Below are 17,057 nucleotides of genomic sequence, written 5' to 3'. Positions count from 1 at the left end.
TACAGGTATATGTTTACTACTGTTAGAGGGAGGTAACTCTGTAATACAGGTAAATGTTTACTGTTTAGTGAGGTAACTCTGTAATACAAGTAAATGTTTACTACTATTAGAGGGAAGTAATTCTGTAATACAGGTAAATGTTTACTACTGTTGGAGGGAGGTAACTCTGTAATACAGGTAAATGATTACTACTGTTAGAGGGAGGTAACTCTGTAATACAGGTAAATGTTTACTACTGTTAGAGGGAGGTAACTCTGTAATACAGGTAAATGTTTACTACTGTTAGGGTGAGGTAACTGTAGGTAACTGTCTTTTCTTATTGGTTAAATAAAGTTATTTTTTTCATCATCTATTTTCTAAGCTATTACAAAGACAACTGCCGGGTCTTTATCTAAATCTTACATATTTCGGGGAGCCACAGTGGCTAAGTGAGTAAGACACTGGCTCGCTGGCCTGGAGATCGCTTGTTTGATCCCTGTGTTGGACGAGAAAGTTCATTGTGATTTTCTGGTGTGGATTCCCCTTGTCAGTGGTGCATGACAGGGCCTGACAGCTGATACAAAATAAACCAACGTCCTGTGTACACATTGGTGTGCACGTAAAAGATCCCTTGACAGTTGGAATTCGATATAAGAGTAGGCCGTAGTGCCACTGTCCAGGCAAAATTTCCCTTATAGCACACTGTATGTTAGAACATGCGTGCTGTATCATAAAGCCTGTCATTGAGTCGACTAGCGTGGTTTCGAATCCCCGGTTGTATGTGACGAGGAGTAGGGTCACTTGTCCAACCTCGTGGGTTTTCTCTGGGTCCTCCAGTTTCCTCCCACTGCTAAAGACCCCTACGCGCAAGCGAATTATTGAAATAAAATTAAACCATATGTTAGTCCCGAAATGACCTTGTTTGTGTCGAGTGGACGTTAAACCCCATTTCTCTCTCTCTCTTCCCCTTTTATAATGTTTTCCAGTTTTTTTTGTTGTTTATTATTTCAGACATCTCTCTACAATCGTTTGTCACATGATAAAAGTTCTGAAACCTTTTATCGAACATTTTACGATCGTATGAAAGAAGCTGAGTTAGAGATAAAGAATACCATCACAGTTAACACAAGTGATACGTTAAGTAGTAAGAAATCCTCTGAGGAGACCCATGGTGGTAGTCATGGTAAAAATAATAGAAAAGGTAAAATGCTACTCAAACTTGTGAATGAGATACTCTTCGGCAATACTATATACCGGAAAACACAGGAAAACAACCGGAAAACAACCGGAAAACACCATTTTATACTGAATACCGGAAAACACCGGAAAACACACTAAATACCGGAAAACACACTAAATACCGGAAAATACACTAAATAGGTAACCCGGAGCCTGGCACCCTAAATAGGTAACCGGGAGCCTGGTCCTTTGTGTGCCTGGGTTAGGGTTAGGGTTAGTTTCCGGTTTTTAGTATAGCCCTTCTCCGGGTTACCTATTTAGGGTGGCTTCCGGTATGTAGTGTGTTTTCCGGTATTTAGTGTTTTTCCGGTGTTTTCCGTCATTTAGTATAACATGGTGTTTTCCGGTTCTTTTCTGATGTTTTTCGGTGTTTTCCGGTATATAGTATAGCCCATACGCTTTATTTTTTTTTTTTTTTTTTTCGAGTCTCATATTAATTAGATTGAATCCGAGTGGAGAGATTAGCTGCCGTTAATATTTAGAGAATGTTTTCTTACATGGGTTTTAAATACTTATTTTAGCGTGAATTGGACGGTGGAAAATTATATATTATAAGTAGGATACAAATACCATTATATTTTTGTCGATTGCATGACATATGGGCTTTTTTCAGGGAAATCAGTATTTTCTACTTTCATATAGACCAAATTTATTGCAAATATTTCCGTGGGAATAAAACTTTAAATGGAACTTTCAAAACTCTTCTGGACAAGTATGATTTAAAAAGCAAAACAAAAAAAATGCAGTATTCATTTCTCGGTTTGGTTCATGGTGCTTTAAATTCGGTAAACATGATACAGATTTTTTTAGCCGTCCGTTTTCTTACGATACTCGGCTACCATGCAGAGTTATGTCCCCCTGAAGAGATGGTTTCCGGCAATAAAACATTTGTGTCCTGCAACCACAAATCATGGATATGTGAAGATTTTGGATTAAAAACTCCAGATGGAAAACGTGTGGCTAATAATGTGACACATCGCCATTAGATATCATGTAGTTGTTTTTATTCCTAAAGTAAATTTGGAGGTTCATACCTTGATACGTACCGTATCGTATGGTGAGGTCCATATTGTATGGTGAGGTTCATACCTTGATACATATCGTATTGTGAGGTTTGTGTATCGTTGCAGTCCTACTTTCTGCTGTGTATGGTCCTCAACAAATTTATATCTGAAATATTGCCCCTTTAAAATTAGGTTTGCCCTTTAAAGTTAGGTTGTCCCTTTAATGTGAAGTTTTCCCTTTAAATTTAGGATCGATTGCAGTAATTTGGGGCTGCATTGGAGGGGTTGAATGTCAAATAGTTAAAACATGGGCATTGCATCATAAGGTCTGTCATTGAGTCAAGTGGCTTGGTTTCCATTCCCTGGTTGTACGTGACAAGGAGTTGTGTCGTCTGTCAAACCTCGTGGGTTTTGTCCAAGTCCTCTGTTTCCTCCCACTGCTTAAGACCTCTACACGCAAGCAAATTATTGATATGAAATTGGATCATATGTTAGTCCCAAAATGACCTAGTTTGTTTCAAGTGGACGTTAAACCCCATCTCTCTCTCTCTCTCTCTCTCTCTTTTTGAGCTGCAGTAATGTTGACTCAAGGCCAATATCAACACAGTATCATACAAGTATTTCAATTTCCATTTCAGCAGGAAATGGGATGATAACCGACGAATTGCGTGCCCAGTTTGACGAATCAACCAGCATTACGAGTCGAACCATGGGTCAGTTACGGCAAACACAGGGCCACATAGACGACGGAGAGGACGGACGAAATCATATAGTTCACGATGATGCCGCAGATCACAGACCAACACGAGAGAAAGAAGAAAAGAAGTTAACAGCACAGATATCCATGATGCAACCAATTTTACGATTTCTGCAACTTTTATGTGAAAACCACAACAGAGATTTACAGGTATGTACATGGCACATTAATAAAAAATCCATGACATGCCAAATACAAGTCGGGGGTTACAGTGGCTAAGTGGGTAAGTGGGTAAGACGCTGGCTCGCTAGCCTGGAGCTTGGGTGTTTGATCCCTGCATTGGCCAAGAAAGTTTATTCAGATTTTCCGGCGTTGTTCCCCCTTGTCAGTAATGCAGGACGAAGCGCCTGACAAGGACAGCTGTCTAGTCATTCGTATGGAATGAAAAACCGAAGTCCCTTGTACACATTGGCGTGCACGTAAAAGATCCCTTGACAGTTGGTATTTGATATAAGAGTAGGCTGTAGTGCCGCTGTGCGGGTAAAATTTCCCTCATAGCACACTGTATGACGTATGCCTGTCTTCATTAGCCCAGTTGGGAGCAGAAAAGTAGGATCATAAACCCCATTTCATTTCATTTCATTTCTAAATACAAGAAAGGTCAGCTGTTTAACTAAACTTTACAACTTACATAATGCATCTTTTTCTGTTCTTGAACTATTATAGTTCAACTCATTATCAAAAGTGAGCCACAGGGACTCAGTGAGTAAGATGTTGTTTTGCTAACCTGGAGATCTTGTGTTCAATCCCTCAGGAGTTTCCATCGTGGTCCCCCCTTGTCAGTGTTGCAGGGCCTGGAAAAATCACTTTTTTAGCATGTTCTCCGTCCATTCCTTGCAAAATGTGGGAGTATCTTGCATGGCAACTGCTTGTTTATTATTCTGTCCACACCATAGATCTATATTTCGTTTCGTTTTTTTTTTACTTTCAATGGCCTACACTACATGAAGATCTGACAAGTTGTAGAGATAGGTCACTGTAACAGATAGTTTCATTGGCTAATCCCTCGCGCCATCGAGAACGCAGGTTATTTAACAACACTTCCAGATCTTAGTGTAGTACAGACAAATAAAACAAAATTTAGAACTATAAAAACCAAAACCAAATAGGATCTGTGTTTTAATAAGATTGTCAACTGGCGTGGTTTCGATTCCCCGGTTGTACGTGACAAGGAGTAGGGTTCCCTGTCCAACCTCGTGGGTTTTCTCCGGGTCCTCCGGTTTCCTCCCACTGCTAAAGTACCCTACGCGCAAGCGATTTATTGAAATAAATTTTTAAAAAAAACAACCAAAAACAACATATGTTAGTCCCAAAATGACCTAGTTTGTCTCAAGTGGACATTAAACCCCATTTCTCTCCCTCTTTAATCTGTTCAATCCCTGCATTGGCCGAGAAAGTTCATCCAGATTTTCCGGCGTGGGTCTCCCTTGTCAGTGATGCAGGATGAAGCGCCTGACAAGGACAGCTGTCTAGTCGTTCGAATGGGACGAAAAACCGAGGTCCCGTGTACACTTTGGCGTGCACGTAAAAGATCCCTTTGCAGTTGGAATTCGATTTAAGAGTAGGCCGTAGTGCCGCTGTCCGGGCAAAATTTCCCTCATAGCACACTGTATGGCGTATGCCCGTCTTCATTAGCCCAGGTTAGGAGCAGAACAGTAGGACTTTAAACCCCATTTCATTTCATTTCATTTCCCTCTTTAATCAGTTTGACCAACGCTTAAACGTATATATATATATATTTTATACGTATATATATATTTTATACGTATATATATATTTTATATTTGTAGAACAACTTACGACAGCAGGATAATAAGACCAGCTACAATCTTGTGTGTGAAACTCTGCAGTTCTTAGATTGTATTTGTGGCAGTACAACTGGAGGACTTGGTCTACTAGGTCTTTATATCAATGTTAATAATGTAGGCTTGATTAATCAAGCCCTGACAAGTTTAACAGAATACTGTCAGGGACCCTGTCACATCAATCAGGTAATGTTCTGGACAATTTTCTTTTCTTTTTTTTTTTAGCCCAGGGAGCCACTGTGGCTCAGTGTGTAGTGCACTGAAACAGAAGGTCTGGTGTTTTGTGATCTTTCAGCGTGGTTCCCCCTTGTTAGTGGTGCAGGACGAAGGGCCTGTCAAGGAACAGCGTCTAGTTGTTTGGATAGTATGAAAGACACGTTGGCGTGGACATAAAACACCCTTTGGAAGGTGGAATAAGAAATAGTTTGGGGGAAACACTGTGATCTGCTCTGGTTCATCAACCAGATGGTCCGGGGTTCAATACAGGCATTGGCCAAGAAAGTTCTTAGAAATTTTCCAGCCAGTTATCCCATTGCCAGTGCTACAGGATGGTCTGTAAAACTGAGTGCAAACCGATGTATGTAAAAGTACCTGTGACGATTGGATTTCTATGAAGAATACGTGAAACACTGCCGCCCGGTAAAAATTTCCAGAAATTAAATGAAATTCGGTTAAATGCAGTGATTGGATTTCAAAAATTTTCTTGTCAGACATTTTTACCGAAAATAAAGTTACATAATTCTTATCGTTATTTAAGCAGGCAGTTTTTAGACCACACACAAAAATCATGTTTTAACAAAATATTCAAATTTGTACGTAATAAAAAAATTTGTGCACCTCGTTATTTTTCATATTTAATTCCCGTACGGTATTCAAATTTATGTCAGTAATATTCCTACAAAATTATGTGATGTCGTAATACGATAGAATGAAAGCGTGCCGACTACTGCCGATCCGTACTGTTTCAAATTCTTCCAAAGTTACCGTATTTTTCGGGTCATGAATCGATAAAATTTTCAGCAGAAATCTGGCATTCATCTTATACTCCGTTTCGACCTATATACGGAGGGTAAAAAAATTACGTCCCATCCCTGGTTTAATGTCCTATTGTTCTGCTCTGACTGGGCTATTGAAGACAGGCATAAGCCATGCTGTGTGGTAGGAGTGTAATTTTGCCTGGATAGCAAAACTACAGCCTACTGTTATTTCGAATTCCAACTGCCAAGGGGTCTTTTACGTACACGCCAATGTGTACACAGAACCTTAGGTTTTTCATCCCATCCGAACGACTAGACAGCTGTCCTTGTCCGGTCCACCGTCCTGCATCACTTACAAGGGAAAACCACGCTGCAAAATCCACGCTGAACTTTCGCGGCTAACCTCTGGAACGACCCCACGACCTCAAGACTATGACCGTCTTCATTATCCCAGTTGGGGCTGATCAATAGGACGACTAGACAGCTGTCCTTGTCCGGTCCACCGTCCTGCATCACTTACAAGGGAAAACCATGCTGCAAAATCCATGCTGAACTTTCGCGGCTAACCCCTGAAACGACCCCACGACCTCAAGACTATGACCGTCTTCATTATCCCAGTTGGGGCTGATCAATAGGACGACTAGACAGCTGTCCTTGTCCGGTCCACCGTCCTGCATCACTTACAAGGGAAAACCATGCTGCAAAATCCACGCTGAACTTTCGCGGCTAACCCCTGGGACGACCCCACGACCTCAAGACTATGACCGTCTTCATTATCCCAGTTGGGGCTGATCAATAGGACGACTAGACAGCTGTCCTTGTCCGGTCCACCGTCCTGCATCACTTACAAGGGAAAACCACGCTGCAAAATCCACGCTGAACTTTCGCGGCTAACCCCTGAAACGACCCCACGACCTCAAGACTATGACCGTCTTCATTATCCCAGTTGGGGCTGATCAATAGGACGTTAAACCCCAGTTCATCGGAATTTTCTGGCTTGGTTCCCCCTTGTCAGTAGTGCAGGGCAAAAGTCCTGACAAGGGACAATGGATAATCGTTTGAATGGGACGTAAAATCTGAGGTCCATTGTACACATAGGCATGCACTTAAAAGATCCTTTGACGGTTGGAATACGATATAAGAGTAGACCGTAGTCTTCATTAGCCCTGTTGATGCAGAACAGTAGTATGTTAGTATGTTAAAAGCCATTTCATTTCTTTCACTTTGATTGAATACATTCTTGGGGATTAATAATTTAATATGTTATTATGTATTACAGAATGCTATAGCTATGCATGAGAGTAATGGTATAGATATAATTATAGCATTGTTATTAAATGATATTAACCCATTGGGTAAACAACGAATGGATCTGGTACTAGAATTGAAGGTTAGTGTAGTTAAACATACATTATGGGAGATTAGATAAAGAGCTGGCAGTTCTCACTATAATGGTTAAAAACTAAATAATGTAAACGGAATTTGCTGAAAATTTCAGTCAGATTGATCCACTCTGAACCAAGAATTAAGTAAGTGAAATTTCGGCCTAGCCTCCATCATCATTTCTAAAATCAGTACGACAAAAAACAGTCTCGATTATCCATTTCATGATTAAAATCAAAGATGAAAGTTGAACAGCGAATTGGATCATAATCCAATAAATATCGCAAGCTAACATTGACATTGATTAATTATAAAATGTTGTTTGATTTATATAGAATAATGCCTCGAAGCTGTTATTAGCCATTATGGAAAGTCGACATGATAGTGAAAATGCAGAAAGAATCCTCTACAACATGAGTCCAAAACAATTAGTAAGTATTTTATTAGGAACCAGATTCGCTGTTCTTTAGGGTCTTAATAAATAAATGAATAGGAGCCACGGTGGCTAAGGGGGTGAGACGCTAGCCAGGAGGTTGCGTGTTCAATCCCTGCATTGGCCGAGAAAGTTCATCGGAATTTTTCGACTTGGTTTCCCCTTGTCAGTGGTGAAGGACCGAAGGTCTGGCAAGGACAGCTGTCTAGTCGTTTGGATGGGATGAAAAACCAAGGTCCTGTATGCACGTTACAGATCCCTTGGCAGTTGGGATTTGATATACGAGTAGGCCATAGTGCCGCTGCCCGGGCAAAATTTCCCTCATAGCATACTGTATGTTAGTCCTAAAATGGCCTATTTTGTGTCAAGTGGATGTCCCGAAATGACATCAGTGCTCTCTCTCTCTCTCTCTCTCTCTCTCTGTACAGAAGACTTGTGCACATTTTACCATGACAACTAGATCTATGACTGCCCACACACTTAAAGCTCAATACAAAGGTTATTAATATTCATGTTTCAGCTCTTAGCCAATGAAAAGACTGCTCTCTTAAAATATTTGAGTTCCAAGTTGTTATGAATAAAGATCCAGTAATCATATGATGATATTGTTTCAGGTGGACTCAATTAAACGAGTTTTTAAACAAGAAATATTAGAGGGCGATATATTCTACTCTTTAAAGGTTTTTATTTCCTGGTTGGCCTGTAGATGTTTTGTTTTTGTCTTGATTTTAATAATGAATGTGTGTTTATAATACAGTGGACTTCTGTCACTTCCAACATCTGAATACTACGGCATTCTGTGAAATCTGTCATTATTTTCATGTCCCAATTTATTTCCTTATTACTTCAACCAAAAAAGTTTTGAATAGTCCGTATTCTCAATATTCTGAATTATGTCATTAATCATTGGTCCCATCACACGATTTGCATTGAATTAACATTGGATAATCCGGCCTTCAATCAGTAGGTGTTAACCGACAAGCAATCACCAATCAATTATCTGTGAGCATAAAACATGTGTCGGTCTTTGTTGATTAGCTCTATAATTTAATAATCTCTTGTAAAGAGAGAGCGCTTGGTATTTGATTTGAGTTTCTCACGTCAAATACACACTCGGCAAACCTTAGCAGATTCCAGTTCTCTACGTCTAATACTTTCGGCATTGCGACAATTGAGTATTCCGACATGCTATCTAATCCAACATATTGTATCAATCCCCTATGATGTCGGAATTGACAGCGTCCACTGTAATAGGTTAGGGCTGTGTATTGCAGCTGAAAATTTGTTTTGAAATATACTGCCATACAGCTAAGCGTAAGCGTATTGCAATATATTTCAAAGAAAAAAATACTGATGTGTGGACATATTCATGTTTTTGAATCAGGAACTGGCTGCATTTACTTAGTACTCTTGGTCTGGGGTTGATGCTTATCATCAAGTACTATCGACAGGACACTTAGCATGTTTGTCCTTTGGACAATTGTGCATTGATTTACAGATTTTAATTTTTCATATGACATCACAATTCCGAGAAGGCTGTCATCGACAGATCCTAGCTCATAAAGAACACTGTTTGTTATAAGGATAAGTAGAACCCACACTGATCTGAATACACTGATACACTAACTGATCGAAACATTTGCTTTAGGTCATGAAAAAAACAAAATTCTGGTTTTCGGATACTCCTGCATCATTTAAAAAGGGATTCATGAACCATTTTTATTAAAAATTATAAAAAAATAAGAAAGAATCTCAATAATAACCGCATATTCATATTTCCACTGATTAATTAAAGGACCTTATAAAAATGTACTGTAGGCTCAATTATTAAGTACCCAACCCTGATAAATGTTATTAACAATCATAAATGATACTGGATAATCAAACATTACTATAAACAATTCAACATGATGAGATAAATAATACTGGATAATCATATATTCCTATAAACAACATGATGAGATAAATGATACTGAATAATCATATAAACAACATGATGAGATAAATGATACTGGATAATCATACATTACTATAAACCACATGAGATAAATGATACTGGATTATCATACATTACTATAAACCGCATGAGATAAATGATACTGGATAATCATACATTACTATAAACCACAGGAGATAAATGATACTGGATAATCATACATTACTATAAACAACATAAGATAAATGATACTGGATAATCATATAAACAACATGATGAGATAAATGATACTGGATAATCATACATTACTATAAACAACATAAGATAAATGATACTGGATAATCATACATTTCTATAAACAACCTAATAAGATAAATGTAGAGTCTTGAAATATGATGGTTGTCAAAAGTAAATTAGCAATGTTGTCCTTTAATAAAAGCACCAAAATAAAAACATCCCTCCTGTTCCATGCTGCAATATACTTTATAGATGATGTTTTAAAAAAACTCATCAATTATAACTGGTACATTTGTAAGTTTCGGTACAATTTTAACGCTGTCATTGGTTAATGTATATTGTAACCTTAAAACATGGCAAATTTTTCCTGTGTCAAGTTTGAAACCTTGTTGAAAATCATTCGTCTTCCCCTTTAAATGAGTGGCAATGAAATTGACCGGATGGAGAACCAACTTGTCACTCAATTTAAATGATGTAAAATTAGAATTTCAAGTTTTTTATGTGTGGGACACTTAGAGATGCATTATGTAAGAGCTAAATCTGCCTATTACAGGTTTTTATTTTGGCTTCAAATGTTATATAAGTTATTATTTAGACATTTATTCACATGACAAGCCTATAATCTACTCTCTAGAACATTGGATGGCACAGATGTAATGATTTAATTTAAAAATGGAAAAGTGATGCGATGTCTAGATTAACCAGTGACGTTCCTATGATAATAAACAATGAAAACTTCAAACAGTGATAACTTTGATCCGAGTAAAGTAATTTGAATGAAATTTTCAATATGTTAATTTTGAATTATCTATTTTGGAACTATTATAACAAGAACATTATAATGTTACATAATGCATCTTTAAAAATATATTTCAATCCCCGGTTGTACGTGACAAGGAGTAGGGTCGCCTGTCCAACCTCGTGGGTTTTCTCCGGGTCCTCCGGTTTCCTCCCACTGCTAAAGACCCCTACGCGCAAGCGAATTATTGAAATAAAATTAAACCATATGTTAGCCCCAAAATGACCTGGTTTGTGTCGAGTGGAAGTTAAACCCCATCTCTCTGATATTGAATACCACCAGACTAGTTTGGATGGAGGTATTCAAAAATTCAATCGGTTAATTTAAAGCCTGAACATGCCAGAATAAAGGTTAAATAAAGGCTTTAAGACAATCTTCCAACGTGGTTTCCCCTTGTCAGTGATGCAGGAAGGAGGGCCTGACAAGGACAGCTATCTAGTCATTTGGATGCGAAGAAACCCAAGGTCCTATGTACACATTGGCATGCACGTGAAAGATCCCTTTCCAGTGGAATTTGATGTAAAAGTAGGCCATAGTGCCACTGTCAGGGCAAAATTTCCCTTCATAGCACACTGTATGGCATATGCCCGTCTTCGTTAGCCCGGTCGGAGCAGAACAGTCGGACGTTTAACCCCATTTCATTTCATTTGTTTTTGATATACTAGTTAAGACAATCAAATGTAAAGGGCCCTGTTTTACAAAATTTTAACTAGATAAAATCCAAATTTTAGTAGATACTTAAATTTTGATTGGCTAAGCACTAAAATCAATCTAATATTATCCAATCAAATTACTAAAATGTGGATTTTATCTTAGTTAAAATTTGGTGAAATAGGTCCCTGGTATTTTAATAAATAAAAAAAAAAATTCAGTCCAAAAATTACTTTTATCATTCAATTTGAACTTTGGATTGGTTTTTATTTAATTTATTCCACCTTCTTTGTCCTTCATCTCATTCTGCATGACGGTCTTTTTCTACTGGGATGTACTTGTTAACATAATAACAACAGTCTTCATGTTAAAATAATGCATATTTTTGACTTTTCAAGCATATTTGAATGATTTAGTTTGTTGTGCCATTAACAATCGTTGGTTCACTATTATAAAATGTTAATCCACTCAGTTCCTCTTGATTTTCCGGTATGTTTCCTCCTGGACCGAGGTGTAGGATGGAGCGCCTGACAAAAGACAACGTATTGTCGTTCAGATGGAACGAAATTCCTGTGTACACATTGGCATGCACATAAAAGAACCCTTGACAATTGGAATTTGAAATAGGAGTAAGCCATAGTGCCAGTGTCTGAGCAATATTTTCATCGTATCACACTGTATGACGTAAGCCCATCTTCATTCACCCAGTGGGTGCAGAAAAGTAGGACGTTAAACCCCATTTCATTTAATCCATTCTAAAGTGTACTAAAATTGTCCAACCTCGTGGGTTTTCTCCGGGTCCTCCGGGTTTCCTCCAACTGCTAAAAACCCCTACGCGCAAGCGAATTATTGAAATAAAATTGAACCATATGTTAGTCCCAAAATGACCTAGTTTGTGTCGACGTTAAACCCCATTTCTCTTTTTCTCTCTCTACTAAAATTGATTATTTATCGTTTAATCCTGTTAATATTGACTACCCAAAGTTCCTTAAAAAGAAATTAGAACAAAGTGATATTTTGATAGCGGTACACACCTGGAAAGACTGACACAATTTGAAATTTTTCTTCCTTAAACCGCCTCAATTCGCCTTTGATATCTGAATAGTGCTCCGTATCATCGGACCATTTTGCATGCCACACAGCTGTGCTCATGACAGGGCTATATTGGGCATTCTGAGGAGCGCTAGTCTGGGTTGTTCCGTGTAGTGTAAGTACTAAAGTATTAATTAAGAAAACGGAAACAAAATATCAACTATATATTATCTCTCAGCTTTGATTCAATTGGATTAGAAATAGGATCATCAAAAGATTTTACACGACATTTACAGATGGCTCTGGCTTGTATATATCATCTACAGGGGAAGAAGAACGTTGGGAAATATTCAATTCATCATGTCTTCGTAAATACTAAACCAGTCGTTGTTTCTTGTATTTCAGTGGAGAACCAAAAAAAGCTCCCCTCGATCAACAAAAAAGCTCTCCCAGTTTCAATAAGAATGATTTAGAAATTAAGGAGAGTGATCTGATATTAAGGAGAGTGATTAGTTGTGTGTATAGGAAATGGTTCTGAAGATCAATAACTACATGTAATAGGGTCATTTGTGGTTTCATAAATGATAATAAACCCCCCCCCAAAGACTTTGTAAAAAAACTCCCGTTGGTTGACTTTCAGGTGAGCAGCAGGCGCTCGAGAGCGATCGCTCGCCTTAAAAAACAATGACTGCTAAACGGAATTAAACCACTCCTGGACGGATATGTCTTTTAGAGATTCGTTATTGTAATTAAACAATTCCTGGAGGGATATGTCTTTTAGAGATTCGTTAATGTCTTTTAGAGATTCGTTATTGTAATTAAACCACTCCTGGACGGATATGTCTTGTAGAGATTTGTTATTGTAATTAAACAATTCCTGGAGGGATATGTCTTTTAGAGATTTGTTATTGTCTTTTAGAGATTTGTTATTGTCTTTTAGAGATTCGTTATTGTAATTAAACCACCCATGGACTGATATGTCTTTTAGAGATTCGTTATTGTAATTTGAAAGAGATTCATAATGCACACAAATGATGGTCGGTGGCTTTAAGCCAAAAACTAATATTCTCGAAATCTTAACTAAAGATAAAATCCAAATTTTAGTAGATACTTCAATTTTGATTGGCTAAGCACTAATATTATCCAATCAAATTACTAAAATTTGGATTTTATCTTAGTTAAAAGTTATAATCCTTGAGTGGCATTTAGCGATTGAACACATTAAAAACACAACACAGTTTATATGGAAATACAATCACTGGTTTATAAGTATAGCACGACAATTCGACAAGTATTCTCTTATCGTTATCAAGCACAAATGATATTTAGTTAAACTAAAAGGTGATATTTATAGTAAAACAAAAAAGAAGCCATAGATAAAAGTTTGTGAAACGGGCACCTGTTTATTAATCTGTCTTCATTAGCCCAGTAGGTGCAGAAAAGTAGAATGTTAAATTTGATTTCTATTCTGTTCTATTTAACAAAGGTTGGTGTAGCAAAGTCAAAAATTGATATTCTTTATATATAAGTTCTATTCATTAGCCCACTCGGTGCAGAAAAGTCAGACATTAAAGGGACAATAACACTTGCTGGCTTGACAGGTCCAAAAAATAAAATATAGCCTTATTCTAAGTACTAGATGTGTTAGTGTCTTACCTGTTGTGTAAATTATCCATTAAATCCTATTTTACTTGTCCAGGGGGTTCAAAATTTTTTTTAAATCCAAGTCACATTTGAAAAGCTTTACGTCAGGCTTTTCAAATCATTTAGTTGAATTTTTCCAATTTTTAAAATTAGGTGTGTTAAGATGAGATTTGTATCATCAATTAATTGGAATATTGTAAAATAGTGCAATTTGTTGACCAGAATAAAGATTGGGACATATTATTCAGTTACAACAAGAGTGGTATTGAGCCTTTAAACCCCATTTCATATCACTTCTATACATCTATCGTGTAATACAGGTTGATGTAGCGAAGCAAGCATTCCATTCTGAAGATGCCGTGGAAGATGACGAAGAAGATGATGAAGAGCGAGAAGCATCCCCGAAAGCTGTTGGTCACAATATATTTATCCTGGCTCATCAACTTTCTCAACATAATAAAGAACTTTCGGAACTTCTAAAACCAAGTGGAACGGACTTGTATGGAGACCAAGCTTTAGAATTTTATGCCAAACACACGGCACAGATTGAAGTGAGTGGTAGAAATTTGTTATGGTTTCTATAACCCATTTCAAACACAGACCCCCTCCTCAACAACAACTGCCCTCCCCCCGGGGGCGTGGTGACCCATGAGAAACAAGATCCTGTCCCGGTCCCCCGCTCCAATAAAAAAACAAAACAACAATATTTATATGTGCGTGCCGGGGAGGGCTGGGATGGCAGTCCCTCCCAGTACTGTGTTGGACTGTGTTGAACATGCTAGAGTTGATTTTAGCATATCTGACCCACAGTATATGTGTATATGTTTGAAACTGGTTAAGCATTATGATTATAATGTTGAAAACTACTTTCAGACCGCTTGATGTTTTGACATGTGTGAGGGGGCGCAAAAACTCAATGGCGTGCAAAAACTCAAGGGCGTACAAAAACTCTAAACCATGACGCATAGCTCATCATTGCATCCCCCTCATTCTTACCACATCCCTTGGACCAGTAATGAAAGTGGATATATCTTGTCAAATTTGTATGATTGGATATATGTTGTCAAGTTTGTATGGTAGGTGAATATTTTGTCAAGTTTAATTTGTATGGTTGGATATATTGTTATAGATTGCCCGTATGGATCGCACGATGGAGAGAATTGTCTTCCCTATTCCTGAAATCTGTGAATATGTAACAGAGGAGACGATGGTCAAAGTTTACCAATCAGCAGAAAGAGATGAACAAGGGAGTAAGGTGGCTGATTTCTTTGATCGTCATGAAGATATACTTAGAGAGATGCAGTGGCAGAAAAAATTACGAGGTTAGTTTTTTTGGATCTGGCAAGGGAAAATGTATAGTCGTTCGGATGGGATGAAAAAACAAAGTGCTATGTACTCATTAGTGTACATGTAAAAGAAGCCATAACCCTTTTATTGTGTCTACCCGGTAGTACCGGGTATTATAAAATGTCGTTAAAATATGCGTACCCGGTATTACCGTGTACTCAGTAAAGCCCTCGCTAAAATTAGTACCGTAACTGCAATTACCATCTATTGTTTTTTCTATACACTAGAACACATTTCCATGTGTTTCAAAGCGGCAAACTGTAAAATGGCGGAGTGCATAGTGACAACGTAGACGATGCACACTCGACGAAGTCGTGAATGACGTCGTGCAGACCAACACGTGGACAATTTCGAGGCGGGTGATACACATAATTCGTTTCCAGTTACTTGATAATGATAGTAGTGAGGACAGTGATTGGTATTATGAAGTGATTTGTTGCGCGACATTCCGCCTATGGCTGTGTCTCACGTGCATGATGAACAAGCCCAATGTGAACACGATAGCCCTGTGTCTGCAGTAGATTCTGACAATAATTCTGATGTTGATAATAATGCTGACCTGCTGGATCGTAAAGGACGTAGGCAATTTCTGAGTCCCGAACGTGTAGATCTATTGACTGACTATATTGATAATAATGTGATACTTGGGGATGAAAGTGAAAGTGAAAACAAGGTATTGCAATCCGCATGTGGTCATGGCAGCGGGAGACGTGATGCGCGTGTTCGTGGTGGCATTGCTCGTGGCTGCTATTGATATTTTTGTTCACTTTATATATCTTTTATCAGAATCCAGTGAAAAAAACAATATCTCATAAGTATTTCATGGAGAAAAATTCGTTTTCGTGTTAGCTTTAATGAGAAATGAGAAATCCAAAATGGCCACCATGACGTCACGTGACTACATTATTATGCAAATTTCCAAAATTTTATTTTTTCCTCTTAGCCCAACCTCATGCCCATCCCAACAGACAAAAAGATTTTTCATAAAAGTTTCCATAAGTACTGTTTGGCATTCAGTTCCAACTCCCCTTTTTTCCTCAAAAAAGGGTCTAGCACAGGCAGTGGATTTACGTCTAGCATTGAAAGGGTTAACAAATGGATTTTGAGATGAGAGTAGGCCTGTCCAAATTTCCCTATAGCACACTGTAATTACCCGAGGTGGTTCAGAACAGTAGGACGTTAAACCTCATTTCATTTCCATTTATCTATGGCATGTCATTTTTCTGGCTTCAAATGTTCTATACTTAGACATCTATTTATGTAGCCAGCCTCTGTTGGTCAAGATATTGAGCTTGACAATCAAGACTAAATCTTGTCAAATGGTCAAGCAGTCACTCATAATAATTTTATTTGACTGAAATTTTCAATATATTCGTTTATCATTATCTATTTAACGTCTATTATAGCAAGAACATTTTTAAATTGAACTGCTCTTTGTTTTAATGGTATATTTGACGTCCGTCCATGTTTTATTAACCCCTTAACTGCCACTCACCGTGTGTAGGACGTAATATAACGTCCTGGAGGTATTTTCCCAACCTATTCTTCGAACATAATCTCACCATGTGTAAGACGTATTATTACGCCTGGTCGAGGAAATCTAATCGAAGGGAGACAACTCTATTTACTGTTAGTTTTAAATTTGTATTCAGGAAAAAATAGGCCCAAATATGACGTTTTTCGTCAAATTAATTACGCAATAAGGGGTAGTTAACGTCAAATTAATTACACAGTTAAGGGATTAAGACATGTTAGAAATTGAAAACTGTGGTGAAAAATACCTTACTTATATGCTAATTTCCTGACCCCTATAAAAAAAATAATCATTATATAT

At 37.8% G+C, this 17,057-nt stretch overlaps 1 protein-coding gene across 1 annotated transcript in view; it reads left to right on the top strand.

The window, feature by feature from the left end:
* The first annotated feature begins 240 nt into the window (after positions 1 to 240).
* Positions 241 to 17,057, top strand: part of LOC126827244 (inositol 1,4,5-trisphosphate receptor type 1) — a 33,985-nt gene continuing 17,168 nt past the window's right edge. The window contains exons 1-9 of the mRNA XM_056102151.1: positions 241 to 265; positions 991 to 1,180; positions 2,861 to 3,129; positions 4,770 to 4,970; positions 7,041 to 7,151; positions 7,480 to 7,575; positions 8,192 to 8,257; positions 14,197 to 14,427; positions 15,006 to 15,198. Coding sequence (XP_055958126.1) covers positions 1,060 to 1,180; positions 2,861 to 3,129; positions 4,770 to 4,970; positions 7,041 to 7,151; positions 7,480 to 7,575; positions 8,192 to 8,257; positions 14,197 to 14,427; positions 15,006 to 15,198 — 1,288 coding nt within the window. The 5' untranslated portion in view covers positions 241 to 265; positions 991 to 1,059. The remainder of the gene's footprint in view (positions 266 to 990; positions 1,181 to 2,860; positions 3,130 to 4,769; positions 4,971 to 7,040; positions 7,152 to 7,479; positions 7,576 to 8,191; positions 8,258 to 14,196; positions 14,428 to 15,005; positions 15,199 to 17,057) is intronic.

Source organism: Patella vulgata, chromosome 7, assembly GCF_932274485.2.
Source record: "Patella vulgata chromosome 7, xgPatVulg1.2, whole genome shotgun sequence".
In the NCBI taxonomy this organism is placed as follows: Eukaryota; Metazoa; Mollusca; class Gastropoda; family Patellidae; genus Patella; species Patella vulgata.
The sequence above is the reverse complement of the archived record's forward strand: the minus strand, read 5'-3'. Positions and strand labels throughout refer to the sequence as shown.